Below are 19,606 nucleotides of genomic sequence, written 5' to 3'. Positions count from 1 at the left end.
AACATTTTGCAGTGCGTCGAGTGACAGCGCTGTCGCTGGTTGGACCTGGCGTGTGTTTTGTATTTCAGACGGTGACGAGTGCTGTACACCAGCTGCTGAGGATCACACAATCCCTGATGAAATGTCAGGACTTCATCCTGCGGGGCATATACTGGATGGTGTGAGTATCGGCCTGCAATGGAGTTTTTTCATGGGTTCTTGGCTTAAGAATTCATAGCAACACATTGCTATTAAGAACTAGTTGGTTTATTAACAAAGATTTAACAATCACACTGTACATTACCAGTTCATCCACCAGGCTCACAACTGCATACCTCATCGTGGATGACCTAGACCCAACTGACTGGGGTTTTCATTGAGTCTTGTGAACATCACGTGACTGGCTAAGCCACTCCCAGTGCACCAGCTCCACAAACCCATGAGCATGCTCACTGGTGCCTACATTACAGTGTGGAAGGGGAAATCAACCTTGGCCAAATGACCTTCCTGTCGGGACTGAGGTCATTCCTTCCTTGTGCAGTGCTGTGACCTTGTTACACGTCTGACACAGAAATACTTCACAGTCAGTGATTGGGCTGCACACCTCTTGTGAAATTCGACACGTACAGCCGTAGAACTGACGCACCCCTTTTTTGGATCGTGCTTTTCTGATTCTGCGCCTATGTTAAAGGCGCTATATAAATGCAGGTTGTTGTTGTGGGTGCCAACAACTTGCATTTATATAGCAGCTTTAAATTAGTACAATGTCCGAAGGCGTTTCTCAGGAGCTATTATCAGACAAAATTTGACACCGAGCCCCATAAGGAAATATTCGGACAGGGGACCAAAACCTTGGTCAAAGAGGTCGGTTTTATGGGGTGTCTTAAAGGAGGAGAGAGAGGCAGAGAGGTTTAGGGAGGGAATTCCAGAGCTTGGGGCCCAGGCAGCTGAAGGCACGGCCACCGATGGAGCGATTATAATCAGGGATACGCAAGAGGCCAGAATTGGAGGAGCGCAGACATCTCGGTGGGGGCAGAGGGGCTGGAGGAGATTACAGAGATAGGGAGGGGCGAGGGCCAGGGTGGAGGGGGCGGGGAGGCAGGGGGCGGGATTTGAAATCAAAGATGAGAATTTTGAAATTGAGGCGTTGCTTAACCGGGAGCCAATGTCGGTCAGCGAACACAGGAGGTGAGGGATGAGTGGGACTCTGTGTGAGTTAGGACACGGGGCAGTGAGCACAGGGGGTGATGGGTGAGTGGGACTCGGTGTGAGTTAGGACATGGGTCAGCGAGCACAGGGGGTGATGGGTGAGTGGGACTGGGTGCGAGTTAGGACACAGGGCAGCGAGCACAGGGGGTGATGGGTGAGTGGGACTCGGTGTGAGTTAGGACACAGGGCAGTGAGCACAGGGGGTGATGGGTGAGTGGGACTCGGTGTGAGTTAGGACACGGGGCAGTGAGCACAGGGGGTGATGGGTGAGCGGGACTGGGTGTGAGTTAGGACACGGGGCAGTGAGCACAGGGGGTGATGGGTGAGCGGGACTCGGTATGAGTTAGGACACGGGGCAGCGAGCACAGGGGGTGATGGGTGAGCGGGACTCGGTGTGAGTTAGGACACGGGGCAGCGAGCACAGGGGGTGATGGGTGAGCGGGACTCGGTGCGAGTTAGGACACAGGGCAGCGAGCACAGGGGGTGATGGATGAGCGGGACTTGGTGCGAGTTAGGACACGGACAGCTGACTTGTAGATTACCTCAGGTTTATGGAGGCTGGGCAGGAGAGCATTCGGATAGTCCAGTCTTTTGAACTGGTTTTGTTCCTTTTAATAATCCAGATGTGCTCCCACAGGGTCTCTGCCTGGTCTGTGATCCCGAACCGTCAGACCAGGGAACCCCCAGATTGGATGTTCAGTCTGTGCTTTGGGGAGGGCTAACAAGGCAAGGAAACATGCAATAAATGGTGGGGCACTGAGAAGTATAGAGGAACAGAGGGACCTTGGAGTGCAGGGCCACAGATCCCTGAAGGTAGCAGGCCAGGTGGATAAGGTGGTTAAGAAGGCATACGGAATACTTGCCTTTATTAGCCGAGGCATAGAATACAAGAGCAGGGAGGTTATGCTTGAACTATATAAAACACTGGTTAGGCCACTACAGGAGTACTGCGTCTAGTTCTGGTTACCAGAGAGGCTACAGAGGAGATTTACAAGGATGTTGCCTGGACTGGAGAATTTTAGCGATGAGGAAAGATTGGATAGACTGTGTTTGTTTTCTTTGGAACAGAGGAGGCTGAGGGGAGACCTTTATTGAGGCGTATAAAATTATGAGGGGCCTAGATAGAGTGGATAAAAAGGACCTATTTCCTTTAGCAGATGGGTCAACAACCAGGGGGCATAGATTTAAAGTAATTGGTAGGAGGTTTAGAGGGAGTTGAGAACTTTTTTCACCCAGAGGGTGGTGGGGGTCTGGAACTCACGGCCTGAAAGGGTGGTAGAGGCAGAAACCCTCACCACATTTAAAAAGTACTTGGATGTGCACAGGAGGCAGCCATTTCAGCCCATCGTGTCTGTGCCGGCCAACAAAGAGCTATCCAGCCTACTCCCACTTTCCAGCTCTAGGTCTGTAGCCCTGTAGGTTACGACACTTCAAGTGCACATCCAAGTACTTAAAAAAAAAAAAAAAAAACTCCCCTCAAATCCCCTCTAAACCTCCCCCAATTACTTTAAATCTATGCCCACTGGTTGTTGACCCCTCTGCTAAGGGAAATAGGTCCATCCTATCCACTCTATCCAGGCCCCTCATAATTTTATACATCTCAATGTCTCCTCTCAGCCTCCTCTTTTCCAGAGAAAACAAACACAGTCTATCCAATCTTTCCTCACAGCTAAAATTCTCCAGTCCAGGCAACATCCTCGTAAATCTCCTCTGTACCCTCTCTGGTGCAATCACATCTATCCTGTATTGCGGTGACCAGACTATCTTGTGATTCACAATGTAACTGCACGATTTGGGTCTCTGGTTGAGACTGGTTTGAAAATCTTAATCTTGAGCAATTAAAAATTGGACCTTGGCCGCTGCCTGGCTTTTAAATCCATTGATGGGATGACTGACGGATTTAATGATTTTACAAGTTGATGGACAAGTTGATAGATTTACTGACAGACTGACAATCACTTGATTGAGGGACTGGATGGATTGATTGCAGATTGATTGATGTTGACGGGTGGATTGATTGACCGATTGATTTTTGCAGTGCGATATTGAAGGAGGAATGCAGGATATCTCTTCAGCAAGTCACGACTTTGAACCTGAAGCTGGGTTTCTGCAAGAGCGCCATGCTGAGAATTCAGAAGCTGTGAGTATTGATTGGAGTTTTCATTCTCTGTCCTGAATTGCCAGACGGAGAAAGACCGAGTTCCGGGGTTCTCCACGGGGGATCCATGGCCCCCTGGGGGTCCATGAGAAGGTTGCAAGGGTCTCTGTTTTAAATCAGCGGGGTGGGCCTGAGGGGGTTAATAAAAAAACACAAAATTACCCCGTGGGAGCCGCGGTGTAGGTGCGGGTAAACATGGTGGTGCTGGACAAGCCGTCCCCACTTTTCAGTTGGGGATCACCTTGGAGTGCGTCGGAGATCGGTCACGGGGCGAGTGAGGCCTGGACACGAAGGCCTCCACTCCAGGCCCCGTACAGTGGGTAGAAAGTTTTCTCTGTTGGTGTTGAGAGGCTGAGGTCTGGTGAACTTCGATGATTGCTAATGACAACCATGTGAGATGAAACCCCTTCTCCGCTCACTCACATCCCCCCCCCAAAACCCACGGGAGAACTTTCAATGTTTATAACACTGGAAGAGGACCTCAGAAGCAAAAAGGTTGAGATCCTCCCTGATCCATTTCGCCTTCTCCCATCCTGGTAATCGATGATACATTGATAATGGGGCTGTTGACCAATCGCAGCGATCAATCTCTATCAATGGCCAATCACAGCGATCAATCTCTATCAATGGCCAATCACAGCGATCAATCTCTATCAATGGCCAATCACAGCGATCAATCTCTATCAATGGCCAATCACTGCAACCAATCTCGATGAATGGCCAATCACTGCGATCAATCTCGATCAATGGCCAATCACTGCGACCAATCTCGATCAAATGCCAATCACAGCGATCAATCTCTATCAATGGCCAATCACAGCGATCAATCTCTATCAATGGTCAATCACAGCGATCAATCTCGATCAATGGCCAATCACAGCGATCAATCTCTATCAATGGCCAATCACAGCGATCAATCGCTAACAATGAGTCGACAACAGAGCCAGACACGAGGTGAGGAAAATCCCCAGTGGGGGAGAGCTTTGGGAACCCGAGGCCCAAAGTCCCCTGTTACCCCCACGCTCCACATGGCACATCGCACATTACTCACATACTGTGCCCCAAAATATCATTGTCTTCTGTTTCCCCCGTACACAGCGATTTAAAGACGTGGAATCATAGAACGGTTATAGCACAGAAGGAGGCCATTCGGCCCGTCGAGCCCGTGCCGGCTCCCTGCAAGAGCACCTCAGCCAGTCCCACTCCCCCGCCCTTTCCCCGAAGCCCTGCTAATTCTTTTCCTTCAGGTACTTATCCAATTCCCTTTTGAAAGCCACGATTGAGTCTGCCTCCATCACCCTCTCAGGCAGCGCATTCCAGATCCTAACCACTCGCTGCGTAAAAATGTTTTTCCTCGTGTCGCCTTTGGTTGTTCTGCCAATCGCCTTAAATCTGTGTCCTCTGGTTCCCGACCCTTCCACCAATGGGAACAGTTTCTCGCGATCTACTCTGTCCAGACCCCTCATGATTTTGAACACCTCGATCAAATCTCCTCTCAACCTTCTCTGCTCCAAGGAGAACAACCCCAGCTTCTCCAGTCTATCCCCGTCACTGAAATCCCTCAGATGTTGGGGTAGACGTTCCAGTTTGGCTGCAATCGGCGATCCGGGCTCAAATTCCACCCAAAAATTGCGCCCGTTTTCAAAAGTATTTTTTCCCTTAAAGTTTCCGCTCAAATTCATTTGCATATCGGCAGACGTAGAATTGCCCAGGAACCTGCACGATCAGGCAGCGGGTTGGAACAGTTTTTTTCTTATTTGCTTTTAAAACTATTCATTGATATATTTAGGAAGGTTAACCTGGTGCAGTTTGAGGAATCCAGCTGGAAACGGGTTTATCACAAAAAATGAGCATTTTCATCAGTGTGTCTCAGCCGCCACCTGTGACTAACCCGGTTTTAAATCACTGAAAGACTTTTAAATATATATACTGAACCATTTCCCAGTCATATTGGAGAAAAGTTATCAGTTTGTTAGTAAATTTAAAAAAAAAATGATATTCAAATGCTTTTAAAAAGTCCCCATTAATGTCCTGGTGCCTAGAAACAAGGCTTAATTTTACAGCCTCCTCGAAGGGCCGCAATTAGTGGAAACTCGCTGTAATGTATTTGCTTCATGGGTTCTTTGCTTAAGAATTCTAGCAACACATTGCTATCGAGAACTAGTTGGTTTATTAGCAAAAGGTTTAACAATCACACGACACATTACCAGTTCATCCACCAGGCTCACAACCACCTGCCTCATCGTGGATCCCCCGAACGCAACTGGCTGGGGTTTTATTGAGTCTTGTGAACATCACGTGACTGGTTAAGCCAATCACAGTGCAACAGCTCCACAAACCTGTGAACATCCTCACAGGGGCGTATGTTACGGGAGTCACGGTGATTAATTCACCCCGGACTTGTATGTAGGCGAGTCTGGCTTCCAGCAGCAAAGCAGCACAAAAGATTGGGGGAACCCGCTGGACGCAATCTGCGCTTGAAATGCCGTGATCTGTTGTGCTGAATCCCCACTTTCGGGCGAATTGCGCTGAAAAAAGCCAGCGCGGCAGAATGGAAAGTCCGGTAGTTGATACCCATCTGCCTCAGCCAGGAAACACAGAGCAGGGATGTGACCCAACTATTGTGAGGAGCACCTCAACATCTGGGGGATTTGTGTCCTGCCCCACACACAGTGCCCCAGCGCTTGGCACACAGACCCCGGCCAGCCGGTCAGTCACGTCCCGATGACATTGCACCCACCGGCTGTAACAAACCAGCACGATTGTGTCGTGTTTCCATTGGTCACCTGTGTTCTACGCCAGGAATTCGATAACTTTCCAATCACTTTTTTTTTAATGTTCTAATTGTTTTCCCGAGCCCCACAACAGCCAATTTCCCCCGGCCCATCGATCCCACCAGCTCCGAGAGAGCTCCTGGGGGAATCCCACCGGAACCCGCTGCTAAATATGTCTAAAATAGCCTAATAGCAAAACTCACCCGGGTCATGTCACAGCAATGTTCCCTTTCATTTATTTTTTGGGTGCAGGGTCCCTTTAAGAGGCTGCGCGACCCGTTCAAATTTCCACGCTTGTGCGTTTTCTCCCGTTGTGAAGCGATAAATGGCCTGTGCGGACCTCCAGACCCCAGCTTAACGGGAAGATTGACAGTGGCCACATGGGGCTGCGTGTGTGTGTGTGTGTGTGTATGTGTGCACGTGATTGTGTGTTTGTGCACGTGTGTGAGTGTGCACCTGTGTGTGAGTGTGCATGTGCGTGTGAAACATAGAAACATAGAAAATAGGTGAAGGAATAGGCCAGTCCTTCCTTCAAGCCTGCACCACCATTCAATAAGATCATGGCTGATCATTCCCTCAGTACCCCTTTCCTGCTTTCTCTCCATACCTTTTAGCCGTAAGGGCCATATCTAATTCCCACTTGAATATATCCAATGAACTGGCATCAACAATTCTCTGCGGCAGGGAATTCCACAGGTTAATAACTCTCTGAGTGAAGAAGTTTCTCCTCATCTCAGTCCTAAATTGCCTACCCCTTATCCTAAGACTGTGTCCCTGGTTCTGGACTTCCCCAACATCGGGAACATATCTCCCGCATCTAACCTGTCCAGTCCCGTCAGAATCTTATATGTTTCTATGAGATTCCCTCTCATCCTTCTAAACTCCAGTGTATAAAGGCCCAGTTGATCCAGTCTCTCCTCATATGTCAGTCCAGTCTGGTGAATCTTCGCTGCACTCCCTCAATAGCAAGAATGTCCTTCCTCAGATTAGGAGACCAAAACTGAACACAATATTCCAGGTGAGGCCTCACCAAGGCCCTGTGCAACTGCAGTAAGACCTCCCTGCTCCTATACTCAAATCCCCTAGCTATGAAGGCCAACATACCATTTGCCTTCTTCACCATCTGCTGTACCTGCATGCCAACTTTCAATGACTGATGAACCATGACACCCAGGTCTCATTGCACCTCCCCTTTTCCTAATCTGCTGCCATTCAGATAATATTCTGCCTTCGTGTTTTTGCCCCCAAAGTGGATAACCTCACATTTATCCACATTATACTGCATCTGCCATGCATTTGCCCACTCACCTAACCTGTCCAAGTCACCCTGCAGCCTCTTAGCGTCCTCCTCACAGCTCACACCGCCACCATGTGAGTTTGAGTGTGCACATGCGTGGGTGTGCGAGTGTGTGCAGGCGTGTGTTGCTCTCCACGGTCCAACATCCCTCCGATACTCGCTTTCTCGGCCCACACCTGGACCTCGGCCCGTTGGTCAGCACTGGTGGAGCAATAGTCAGCACCTTTAGGCGAGGAACGCAGACAATAACTAAATTCCTGGATAGACCGTTCCCTGAGACAGGAAGTGCGTCGGCGCTCACTCTGGCGTTGTCTGTGTCGCGCACGGCAGTGGCTCTGTATATTCTGCCTGTGCTGCTCGCTAATATCGCCACAATTAACTCTTGCACATTGGCTGCGGTTCCAGCTGCGCTCAGCATCGCCACCAGCAGGAATTTTGTAGTAGTGTCCGTATGTATCCTTCAAGGAGTGAAGAAAGTCACATTTCGATAGCGCCTTTCACAACCTTGGGATGTTCCAAAACTCTTTACAGATAATTTATTACCTTTTGAAGTGCAGTCGCTGGCAGTTAGGAAACATTGTGCAAAGTAAAATCCCACAAACGGCAATGAAATAATTCACCAGATCATCTGTCTTTTCAGTGATGTTGGTTGAGGGATGGTCAGGTCACTAGAACTCCCCTGCTCTTCTTCGAGATAGTGCCATGGGATCTTATACACCAACTGAGAGAGCAGACGGGGCCTAGGTTTAACATCTCATCAGAAAGATGGCACCTCGACAGTGCAGCGCTCCCTCAGCACTGCCCCTCCGACAGTGCGGCGCTCCCTCAGCACTGCCCCTCCGACAGTGCGGCGCTCCCTCAGCACTGCCCCTCCGACAGTGCGGCGCTCCCTCAGCACTGCCCCTCCGACAGTGCGGCGCTCCCTCAGCACTGCCCCTCCGACAGTGCGGCGCTCCCTCAGCACTGCCCCTCCGACAGTGCGGCGCTCCCTCAGCACTGCCCCTCCGACAGTGCGGCGCTCCCTCAGCACTGCCCCTCCGACAGTGCGGCGCTCCCTCAGCACTGCCCCTCCGACAGTGCGGCGCTCCCTCAGCACTGCCCCTCCGACAGTGCGGCGCTCCCTCAGCACTGCCCCTCCGACAGTGCGGCGCTCCCTCAGCACTGCCCCTCCGACAGTGCGGCGCTCCCTCAGTACTGCACTGAGAGTGTCAGCCTAGGTTATGGGCTCGAGTCTCTGGAGTTGGTCTTGAACCCACAACCTTCTGACTCGGAGGCGAGGGTGCTGCCCACTGAGCCACGGCTGACACTGATACGAAAGCAGAACATTCATTGTTAAACTTTTCCCCGCAGATATGGCCCGCTGCCCCAGATGAATGCGACGGAAGTGGCTGATCTTCACGTGAAGTTACAGTCGGTGAGACCATTGTCCGTTTTCGGTATCTGCAGTTGCTGAGCGGATGCCAATCCGCACAGCCCTCTCCCGCCTCGAGGGCCCAGGCTATTGGGGAAATCATTGCCTCAGTTCACCTCCTCGCTCCCTACCACTGGGATATCTCCAGATCCCACACTCAGCCAATCAGGGCTGATGTCAGGAAGCCCTTCACACAAAGGATGGTGGAAATCTGTAACTTTCTTTCCAAAAATAGCTGTTCAGGCTGGGGGTCAATTTAAAATGTTAAAACTGGGCTTGCTAGACTTTAGCTTGACAAGTTTATTGGGGTTATGGAACCAAGGCGGGTAAATGGAGTTACAATACAGATCAGCCGTGATCCAATTGAATGGCAGGACCTCTACCGCCTAGAAGGACAAGGGCAGCAGGCGCATGGGAACACCACCACCTCCACGTTCCCCTCCCAGTCACACACCATCCTGACTTGGAAATATATCGGCCGTTCCTTCATCGTCGCTGGGTCACAATCCTGGAACTCCCTCCCTAACAGCACTGTGGGAGCACCTTCACCACACGGACTGCAGCGGTTCAAGAAGGCGGCTCACCACCACCTTCTCAGGGACAATTAGGGATGGGCAATAAATGCCGGCCTTGCCAGCGACACCCACATCCCAGGAATGAATAGTTAAAAACAGGCTGTAGGGGCTGAATGGCCTCCTCCTGTTCCAATGGCCAGAAAGATCAAAGGGGAATCTCACAGAGAGAGAGGGAGAGAAAGTAAATACTTGATTATTAGTTCAAAGCAAATCAAGAACTTAGAAGCAAAGAAGATAACTGGAAATGAAACTTAGAAATAAAAAACAGAGCAATCCTTTACTCAGAGCGAGAGAGAGAAAAAGACAGTGAGAAAAAATGGTCTGCCAGGCAGAGACAAAAACATTGGGGTAATTCAAAATACAATTGGAAGACACAATGGAAGAGTTAATGTACCAGAGGGATTTGCTGTACCTGCCCGGGGAGTGTTTGATGGGACAGTGTAGAGGGAGCTTTACTCTGTATCTAGCCCATGCTGTACCTGCCCTGTGACACTGAAATGTAATATTACTCCCTTCAGCAGGGCTAACATGCGATGTATAAAGTGTAAGTTTCAGTATCTTGTGTTGCAGGTGCTGGATTTCCTGGTTAATGCCTCCCACAGTGTTCAAAGCAGTCAGAAGCAACTGGATGTGATAGCAGTTGATTGGTCCAAGAACAGTGATGCTCATCATGAGGACAATACGTGAGCAACATTTACTTCAGGAGCTGGAACCATTGAACATTACAGCACTGATTGGAGGCCATTTGGCTCATCGAGTCTGTACTGGCTCTTTGTTAGTGCAATCCCCAAACTAATCCCACTGCCCCGCTCTCTCCCCATAGTCCTGTATCAATCCCCAAACTAATCCCACTGCCCCACTCTCTCCCCATAGCCCTGTATCAATCCCCAAACTAATCCCACTGCCCCACTCTCTCCCCATAGACCTGTATCAATCCCAAACTAATCCCACTGCCCCGCTCTCTCCCCATAGACCTGTATCAATCCCAAACTAATCCCATTGCCCCGCTCTCTCCCCGTAGCCCTGTATCATTCCCAAACTAATCCCACTGCCCCGCTCTCTCCCCATAGCCCTGTATCAATCCCCAAACTAATCCCACTGCCCCACTCTCTCCCCATAGCCCTGTATCAATCCCAAACTAATCCCACTGCCCCGCTCTCTCCCCATAGCCCTGTATCAATCCCCAAACTAATCCCACTGCCCCGCTCTCTCCCCATAGACCTGTATCAATCCCCAAACTAATCCCACTGCCCCGCTCTCTCCCCATAGACCTGTATCAATCCCCAAACTAATCCCACTGCCCCGCTCTCTCCCCATAGACCTGTATCAATCCCCAAACTAATCCCACTGCCCCGCTCTCTCCCCATAGCCCTGTATCAATCCCAAACTAATCCCACTGCCCCGCTCTCTCCCCATAGCCCTGTATCAATCACAAACTAATCCTACTGCCCCGCTCTCTCCCCATAGCCCTGTATCAATCCCCAAACTAATCCCACTGCCCCCCTCTCTCCCCATAGCCCTGTATCAATCCCCAAACTAATCCCACTGCCCCGCTCTCTCCCCATAGTCCTGTATCAATCCCAAACTAATCCCACTGCCCCGCTCTCTCCCCATAGTCCTGTATCAATCCCAAACTAATCCCACTGCCTCGCTCTCTCCCCATAGCCCTGTATCAATCCCCAAACTAATCCCATTGCCCCACTCTCTCCCCATAGCCCTGTATCAATCCCCAAACTAATCCCACTGCCCCGCTCTCTCCCCATAGCCCTGTATCAATCCCCAAACTAATCCCATTGCCCCACTCTCTCCCCATAGTCCTGTATCAATCCCAAACTAATCCCACTGCCCCACTCTCTCCCCATAGCCCTGTATCAATCCCCAAACTAATCCCATTGCCCCACTCTCTCCCCATAGTCCTGTATCAATCCCAAACTAATCCCATTGCCCCACTCTCTCCCCATAGTCCTGTATCAATCCCCAAACTAATCCCATTGCCCCGCTCTCTCCCCATAGTCCTGTATCAATCCCAAACTAATCCCATTGCCCCACTCTCTCCCCATAGTCCTGTATCAATCCCCAAACTAATCCCACTGCCCCGCTCTCTCCCCATAGCCCTGTATCAATCCCCAACTAATCCCACTGCCCCGCTCTCTCCCCATAGTCCTGTATCAATCCCCAAACTAATCCCATTGCCCCGCTCTCTCCCCATAGTCCTGTATCAATCCCAAACTAATCCCATTGCCCCACTCTCTCCCCATAGTCCTGTATCAATCCCCAAACTAATCCCATTGCCCCGCTCTCTCCCCATAGTCCTGTATCAATCCCAAACTAATCCCACTGCCCCGCTCTCTCCCCGTAGCCCTGTATCTTCATCTGCTTCAAATACTTACTCAATTTTTTTCTTAAAAAGATCCCGTGCTCTCTGCCTCCACCACTCTCTGTGGCAAAGCATCCTGTGCTCCAACATGTGAAGATATTTCTCATAAACTTTCTCCTCATTCTGTGACTATTTTAAATTGTTGACCCCTCGTCACTGACTCCCAACCAGAGCAAATAGTCTTGCCCTATTCAAAACTCTTTTATCATTTGAAAATCTCGCTTAACTCTCCTCGTAACCTCCACTGCTCCAGTGAGCACAGTCCCAGTATCTCCAGTCTTTCCTCGTGACTCTCGTTTCCCACCCCTGGTGAATCCACACTGGACACTCCCGGGGGCTCTCGTGTCCTTTCTGTAACATGGAGTCCAGAGCGACGTGGTGCCCGCGGAACTCGTGTGGCAAATTGGCTTCAAACCAGGGCTTCGGTCTCCCTGACAACAGGGAGGGAGGTGCACAGGGGGAGGGGACGAGGCAGAGAGTTCCACTGAGCAGGAGCACAGAGACCGAGTGAGAAGCTCACCCACGATGAACGAGGTTACAGTTTGACAAGTTCCGTTGACGTCTGATGCAGATGAATATTTAAGACAAGGGGTTGATATAACTTTGGGAGATGGTGTAAGACGGGTGATTATTGATTATCTTTTCCAGTTCTGATGAAGAGTCCCAGACCTGAAACGTTAACTCTGTTTCTGTCTCCCCAGATACTGCCTGACCCGTTCAGTGTTTCCTGCATTCCTGTTTTTCTTTGAACATAAGAACACAAGAAATAGGAGCAGGAGTAGGCCATACAGCCCCTCGAGCCTGCTCCGCCATTCAATAAGATCATGGCTGATCTGATCATGGACTCAGCTCCACTTCCCTGCCCACTCCCCATAACCCCTTATCCACTTATCATTTAAGAAACTGTCTATTTCTGTCTTAAATTTATTCAATGTCCCAGCTTCCACAGCTCTCTGAGGTAGAAAATTCCACAGATTTACAACCCTCTGAGAGAAGAAATTTCTCCTCATCTCAGTTTTAAATGGGCTTATTCTAAGATTATGCCCCCTAGTTCTAGTCTCCCCATCAGTGGAAACATCCTCTCTGCATCCACCTTGTCAAGCCCCCTCTTATATATTTCGATAAGATCACCTCTTATTCTTCTAAATTCCAATGAGTAGAGGCCCAACCTACTCAACCTTTCCTCATAAGTCAACCCACTCATCCCCGGAATCAACCGAGTGAACCTTCTCTGAACTGCCTCCAAAGCAAGTATATCCTTTCGTAAATATGGAAACCAAAACTGCACGCAGTACTCCAGGTGTGGTCTCACCAATACCCTGTACAGCTGTAACAAGACTTCCCTGCTTTTATACTCCATCCCCTTTGCAATAAAGGCCAAGATACCATTGGCCTTCCTGATCACTTGCTGTACCTGCATACTATCCTTTTGTGTTTTATGCACAAGTACCCCCAGGTCCCGCTGTACTGCAGCACTTTGCAATCTTTCTCCATTTAAATAATAACTTGCTCTTTGATTTTTTTCTGCCAAAGTGCATGACCTCACACTTTCCAACATTATACTCCATCTGCCAAATTTTTGCCCACTCACTGAGCCTGTCTGTGTCCTTTTGCAGGTTTTTAATGTCCTCTTCACACATTGTTTTTCCTCCCATCTTTGTATCATCAGCAAACTTGGCTACGTTACACTCAGTCCCTTCTTCCAAATCGTTAATATAGATTGTAAATAGTTGGGGTCCCAGCACTGATCCCTGCGGCACCCCACTAGTTACTGATTGCCGACCAGAGAATTAACCATTTATCTGTTTGTCAGCCAATCTTCTATCCATGCTAATATATTAACCCCAACCCTGTGAACTTTTATCTTGTGCAATAACCTTTTGTGTAGCACCTTGTCAAATGCCTTCTGGAAGTCCAAATACACCACTTCCACTGGTTCCCCTTTATCCACCCTGTTCGTTACATCCCTGCCCGCTACCCATAACCCTTTACTCCCTTATCACTCCCCCCCTCCCTGATATTCACTCCCCCTCCCACCAAATTACCTGACCGTCAAGTCAATCGATGGGATGATCAGGTGGGGTATATCATGGACGGCCAATTCGATATCAGCCATAGTTAAAATTGCCTCAGTGCTCGCAATCAATCCAACAGTGACAGAGGCTGTTGTATTGTACCAGTAACATGGATTGGCAACCTGTGAATGAGCAGGCTACAGATCAATTTCTTCACACTATTACTGACTCACTCCACTTTTAAACAGACCACCACAATTTTTTTTTTTAGAGCTGTTATTTTTTGGAGGGCTGGCAGCCATGTTTCAGTGAGCAGTACACTCGCCTCCGAGTCAGGAGGTCGTGGGTTCAAGTCCCACTCCGGATACTTGAGCACAAAAATCCAGGCTGACACTCCCAGTGCAGTACTGAGGGAGTGCCACACTGTCGGAGGGGCAGTACTGAGGGAACGCCACACTGTCGGAGGGGCAGTACTGAGGGAGCGCTGCACTGTCGGAGGGACAGTACTGAAGGAGTGCCACACTGTCGGAGGGGCAGTACTGAGGGAACGCCACACTGTCGGAGGGGCAGTACTGAGGGAGCGCTGCACTGTCGGAGGGACAGTACTGAAGGAGTGCCACACTGTCGGAGGGGCAGTACTGAGGGAGTGCCGCATTGTCGGAGGGGCAGTACTGAGGGAGTGTCGCACTGTCGGAGGTGCCGTCTTTCGGATGAGACGTTAAACTGAGGTCCCATCTGCTCTCTCAGGCAGATGTAAAAGATCCAATTGCACTATTTTGGAGAAGAGCAGGGGGAGTTATCCCTGGGGTCCTGGCCAATCCAATTGCACTATTTTGGAGAAGAGCAGGGGGAGTTATCCCTGGGGTCCTGGCCAATATTTATCCCTCAATCAACATCACTAAAAAAGAAATGATGACCTGGTCATTATCATATTGCTGTTTGTCTGGGAGTTTGCTGTGCGCAAATTGGTTACATTACAGCAGTGACTACACTTTGAAACTACTTCATTGGCTGTGAAGCGCTTTGAGACGTCCCGAGGTTGTGAAAGGCGCTATAGAAATGCAAGTCTTTCTGTCTCTGATTGCATGGAGCCGTGCTTGCATGTTGATGCTAGGTGAGGATAGGGTCCAGCTCCACTGTTTGAACACATTCACGGAGAATGGGCACTGGGGTACGGCACAAGGGGTCGTGAAGCTGGACCCCGGAGACAGGGAGAGAGAGGGAAGTGAAGGAAAGAATAGAATAAATGAGGAAGACCTGTGAATGAAGAATAATTAATATTTGTGTTATCTAATTATTTTATAGAATTGGAAAAGTGGAAGTTTTACTGGAGAAAGTATCTGCTGTTCACCACCAGCTCAGAAGAGATCGGCTGAGAATGAGTAAGGAGCTGATTGATTACTGTGGTCATTTATCACATGGCTGTGTGTGGGAACTTGCTGTGCACAAATTGGCTGCCACACTACAACAGTGACTGCACTCCAAAGGTGCTTTGTTGGCTGTAACACGCTATGTGACGTCTTGAGGTTGTGAAAGGCGCTATAGAAATGCAAGTCTGTCTTTCTCACAACCATTTCTCATTTAGTCTGCTGCCCCTAACCCACCCCTGAATTCACGAGCTCAGACTGTGGTACAGTCCCACAGACCCTGCCTTCCCTTGGCTCACCTCACCAAGTGTCACTTGGGAATTTGTGTAAGGCGTGTCGGCGGCCTATTAGATAGTGCGGGAGGGGAGCGGGGCCTAATGCCAAACCTGAACTTGGTTTTCACCCAACCCCCACACATAAATACTGTGGCTACAAGAGCAGGTCAGAGGCTGGGTATTCTGCGGCGAGTGTCTCACCTCCTGACTCCCCAAAGCCTTTCCATCATCTACAAGACACAAGTCAGGAGTGTGATGGAACACTCTCCACTTGCCTGGATGAGTGCAGCTCCAACAACACTCAAGAAGCTCAACACCATCCAGGACAAAGCAGCCACTTGATCGGCTCCCCATCCACCACCTTCAACATTCACTCCCTCCACCACCGGCGCACCGTGGCTGCAGTGTGTACCATCTACAAGATGCACTGCAGCAACTCGCCAAGGCTTCTTCAGCAGCACCTCCCAAACCCACGACCTCTACCACCTGGAAGGTCAAGGGCAGCAGGTGCATGGGAACACCACCACCTCCCCGTTCCCCTCCCAGTCACACACCATCCTGACTGGGAAATATATCGGCCGTTCCTTCATCGTCGCTGGGTCACAATCCTGGAACTCCCTCCCTAACAGCACTGTGGGGTTCCCTGCACCCCACAGTCTTGCTAACGACGCCCACATCCCAAGGAATAATAAAAAGAAAAATGCGCCCTGCCAGCTGGGAGTCAAAGGATGATGGCAGTGGCAGCCGGTTTAATGACGCTACAAATTAGAATTGGGCTCTGCTTGCATTAAGCGGGAAAGATTGCAGTGGCCTAATCTTCCAATATTTGTTTTTCAGAACTTCAGTACAATGACGAGCAAATCCATAAATTTGAGAAGTAAGTTTGTTTTAACAGGGCTACGGGGAAAGGGCGGGGGAGTGGGACTGGCTGAGGGGCTCTTGCAGAGAGCCGGCACGGGCTCGACGGGCCGAATGGCCTCCTTCTGTACTGTAACCCGTTCTGTGATTCTATTCTATGATTTTATAATGTGTCCCATGTCAGTTTAAAAGTGTAAGCTTGGTGCAGTGGGCAGCACTCCTGCATCTGAGTCAGAAGGTCGGGGGTTCGAGTCCCACTCCAGGACTTGAGCACATCATTTAGGCTGACACTCCCAGTGCAGTACTGAGGGAGCTTCGCACTGTCGGAGGGGCAGTCCTGAGGGAGCGCCGCACTGTCGGAGGGGCAGTACTGAGGGAGCGCCGCACTGTCGGAGGGGCAGTACTGAGGGAGTGCCGCACTGTCGGGGGGGCAGTACTGAGGGAGTGCCGCACTGTCGGAGGGGCAGTACTGAGGGAGCTTCGCACTGTCGGAGGGGCAGTACTGAGGGAGAGCCGCACTGTCGGAGGGGCAGTACTGAGGGAGCGCCGCACTGTCGGAGGGGCAGTACTGAGGGAACGGCGCACTGTCGGAGGGGCAGTACTGAGGGAGTGCCGCACTGTCGGAGGGGCAGTCCTGAGGGAGCGCCGCACTGTCGGAGGGGCAGTACTGAGGGAGCGCCGCACTGTCGGAGGGGCAGTACTGAGGGAACGCCGCACTGTCGGAGGGGCAGTACTGAGGGAGTGCCGCACTGTCGGAGGGGCAGTACTGAGGGAGCGCCGCACTGTCGGAGGGGCAGTACTGAGGGAGCGCAGCACTGTCGGAGGGGCAGTACTGAGGGAGCGCCGCACTGTCGGAGGGGCAGTACTGAGGGAGTGCCGCACTGTCGGAGGGGCAGTCCTGAGGGAGCACCGCACTGTCGGAGGGGCAGTACTGAGGGAGTACTGCTCTGTCGGAGGGGTTGTACTGAGGGAGCGCTGCACTGTCGAAGGGGCAGTACTGAGGGAGTGCTGCACTGTCGGGGGGGTTGTACTGAGGGAGTGCCGCACTGTCGAAGGGGCAGTACTGAGGGAGTGCTGCACTGTCGGGGGGGTTGTACTGAGAGAGTGCAGCACTGTCGGAGGGGCAGTACTGAGGGAGCGCTGCAGTGTCGGAGGGGCAGTACTGAGGGAGCGCTGCACTGTCGGGGGGGTTGTACTGAGGGAGCGCTGCACTGTCGGAGGGGCAGTACTGAGGGAGCGCTGCACTGTCGGAGGTGCCATTCTTCGGATGGGACACTAAACAGAGTTTATTCTGATGGTTCATTTGCACATTGATGATCTGATAGAATTATTGGAATGGCATTTTTCCCTAAACTAACCATTTAAAAGTAGATAAACTGGTCATCCATCGCATTGCTGTTTGTGGGATCTTGCTGTGTGTAAAGTCACTGCCAAATCTGCCGACAACACATTACGGCACTTCTCACAGTGGTCAGGTGCTTTGGGACGTTTGTGAGAGATGCAGTGGGGTGCTGGGTGCATTGCAGCTCCTCCTTTCTCTTGCTGAAGCCCAAGGTAACCCGCGGTAACCGTGCCAATCTTCCAAGCCGGTGGCATGGTGGCACTGCCAAACGGTCACTTCAGGGAGGCCACTCGGCCCATCGAGCCTGTGCCGGCTCTGTGACAGAGCGATCCGATCAGTCCCACTCCCCCCCCCGCTCTTTCCCCACAGCCCGGCACATTTTTCCTTTTCAAGTATTTATCCAATTCCCTGTTTGAAAGTTACGGTTGAATCTGCTCCCACCGCCCTTTCAGGCAGCGCGTTCCCGATCACAATAGTGTTTTTTTAATTCTCCATCTCCCCCTCGGGTTCTTTTGCCAATGATCTTAAATCTGTGTCCCTCCTGCCCCTGGAAACGGTTTCTCCTGATTTACTCTATCAAAACCCCTCATGATTTTGAACACCTCTATTCAACCTTCTCTGCTCCAAGGAGAACAACCCCAGTTTCTCCAGTCTCTCCACGTCACTGAAGACCCTCATCCCTGGGACTATTCTGGTCAATCTCCTCTGCACCCTCTCCAAGGCCGTGACATCCTTCCTAAAGTGTGGTGCCCAGAATTGGCCACAATACTCCAGCTGGGGCCTAACCAGTGATTTATAAATGGTTGTTCATTACTGCCTTGCTTTATCTGCCCTCCTTGTAGGGAGCTGCCACAGTGAACAAACAGATGAATTTAGATTAAATAAGGTGTTTAAGATTGCAAACATTTATCTTCTAAAACCGAGTCATTGTAAAACTTTCCACATGTATCTCAACTTGTCTTCCGCGCTGCCCAAATTTGCTGGTGTCCCGAACTCTGAACTTTGTACCTTCACCTGGGTTTGTATGGTCCAGCCTTTGGATGGGACATCTTGCATTCTCAGTATTCCTTTGGTGTTCCAGGATCAAAATGGGAATTTACGCGAAGAAGGTAGTGGCCTTGGTCAGAGAGGATTGTGTGCAGAAATACAAGAAGCTGTTGGTCTCCGCCACAAACTGGATGAGGTAGGTGACCAAGATAGGCCAGCATGTGGGAACTGAGGACTGCTTTGCGTCGATGTCCGGTCGGGGCAGGCGACGGAGGACCTGTAGAGCTAGATGATTAATGCCCAGTTGGGATAAGTGTCTGAGGGCTGGTTAAGGTAGTTGGCCAAGGGCTGGTTAGGGTAGTTAGCCAAGGGCTGGTTAGGGTAGTTGGCCAAGGGCTGGTTAGGGCAGTTGGCCAAGGGCTGGTTAGGGTAGTTGGCCAAGGGCTGGTTAGGGTAGTTGGCCAAGGGCTGGTTAGGGCAGTTGGCCAAGGGCTGGTTAGGGTCATTGGCCAAGGGCTGGTTAGGGCAGTTGGCCAAGGGCTGGTTAGGGTAGTTGGCCAAGGGCTGGTTGAGGTAGTTGGTCAAGGGCTGGTTGGATTACGTGGCCAAGGGTTCATGTAACTGACTGAGGAGCAGTTGGGTATAACTGAGAGCATTTGGTAAACTAGAGGTGATCCAAAACTTGGCTGCCCGTGTCCTAACTTGCACCAAGTCCCATTCACCCATCACCCCCCGACCGACATTGGCTCTCGGTTAAGCAACGCCTCGATTTCAAAATCCTCATCCTTATTTTCAAATCCCTCCATTGCCTCGCCCCTCCCTATCTCTGTAATCTCCTCCAGCCCTACAACCCCCCGAGATCTCTGCGCTCCTCTAATTCTGCCCTCTTGAGCATCCCTGATTATAATCGCTCCACCATTAGTGGCCGTGCTTTCTGTTGCCTGGGCCCCAAGCTCTGGAACTCCCTCCCTAAACCTCTCCG

At 50.8% G+C, this 19,606-nt stretch overlaps 1 protein-coding gene across 2 annotated transcripts in view; it reads left to right on the top strand.

The window, feature by feature from the left end:
• LOC139228097 (serine/threonine-protein kinase TBK1-like) overlaps positions 1-19,606 on the top strand; it is a 74,748-nt gene that overhangs the window by 29,258 nt on the left and 25,884 nt on the right. For both annotated transcript variants that reach the window (XM_070859281.1, XM_070859280.1), the window contains exons 11-17: positions 69-160; positions 3,227-3,328; positions 8,768-8,831; positions 9,974-10,086; positions 15,101-15,177; positions 16,275-16,314; positions 18,719-18,820. In XM_070859281.1, the coding sequence (XP_070715382.1) occupies positions 69-160; positions 3,227-3,328; positions 8,768-8,831; positions 9,974-10,086; positions 15,101-15,177; positions 16,275-16,314; positions 18,719-18,820 (590 nt within the window). The remainder of the gene's footprint in view (positions 1-68; positions 161-3,226; positions 3,329-8,767; positions 8,832-9,973; positions 10,087-15,100; positions 15,178-16,274; positions 16,315-18,718; positions 18,821-19,606) is intronic.

The sequence above is a fragment of the Pristiophorus japonicus genome, chromosome 17 (genome assembly GCF_044704955.1).
Source record: "Pristiophorus japonicus isolate sPriJap1 chromosome 17, sPriJap1.hap1, whole genome shotgun sequence".
In the NCBI taxonomy this organism is placed as follows: Eukaryota; Metazoa; Chordata; class Chondrichthyes; family Pristiophoridae; genus Pristiophorus; species Pristiophorus japonicus.
Note: the sequence above shows the minus strand (reverse complement) of the source record. Positions and strands in the feature narration are given on the sequence as shown.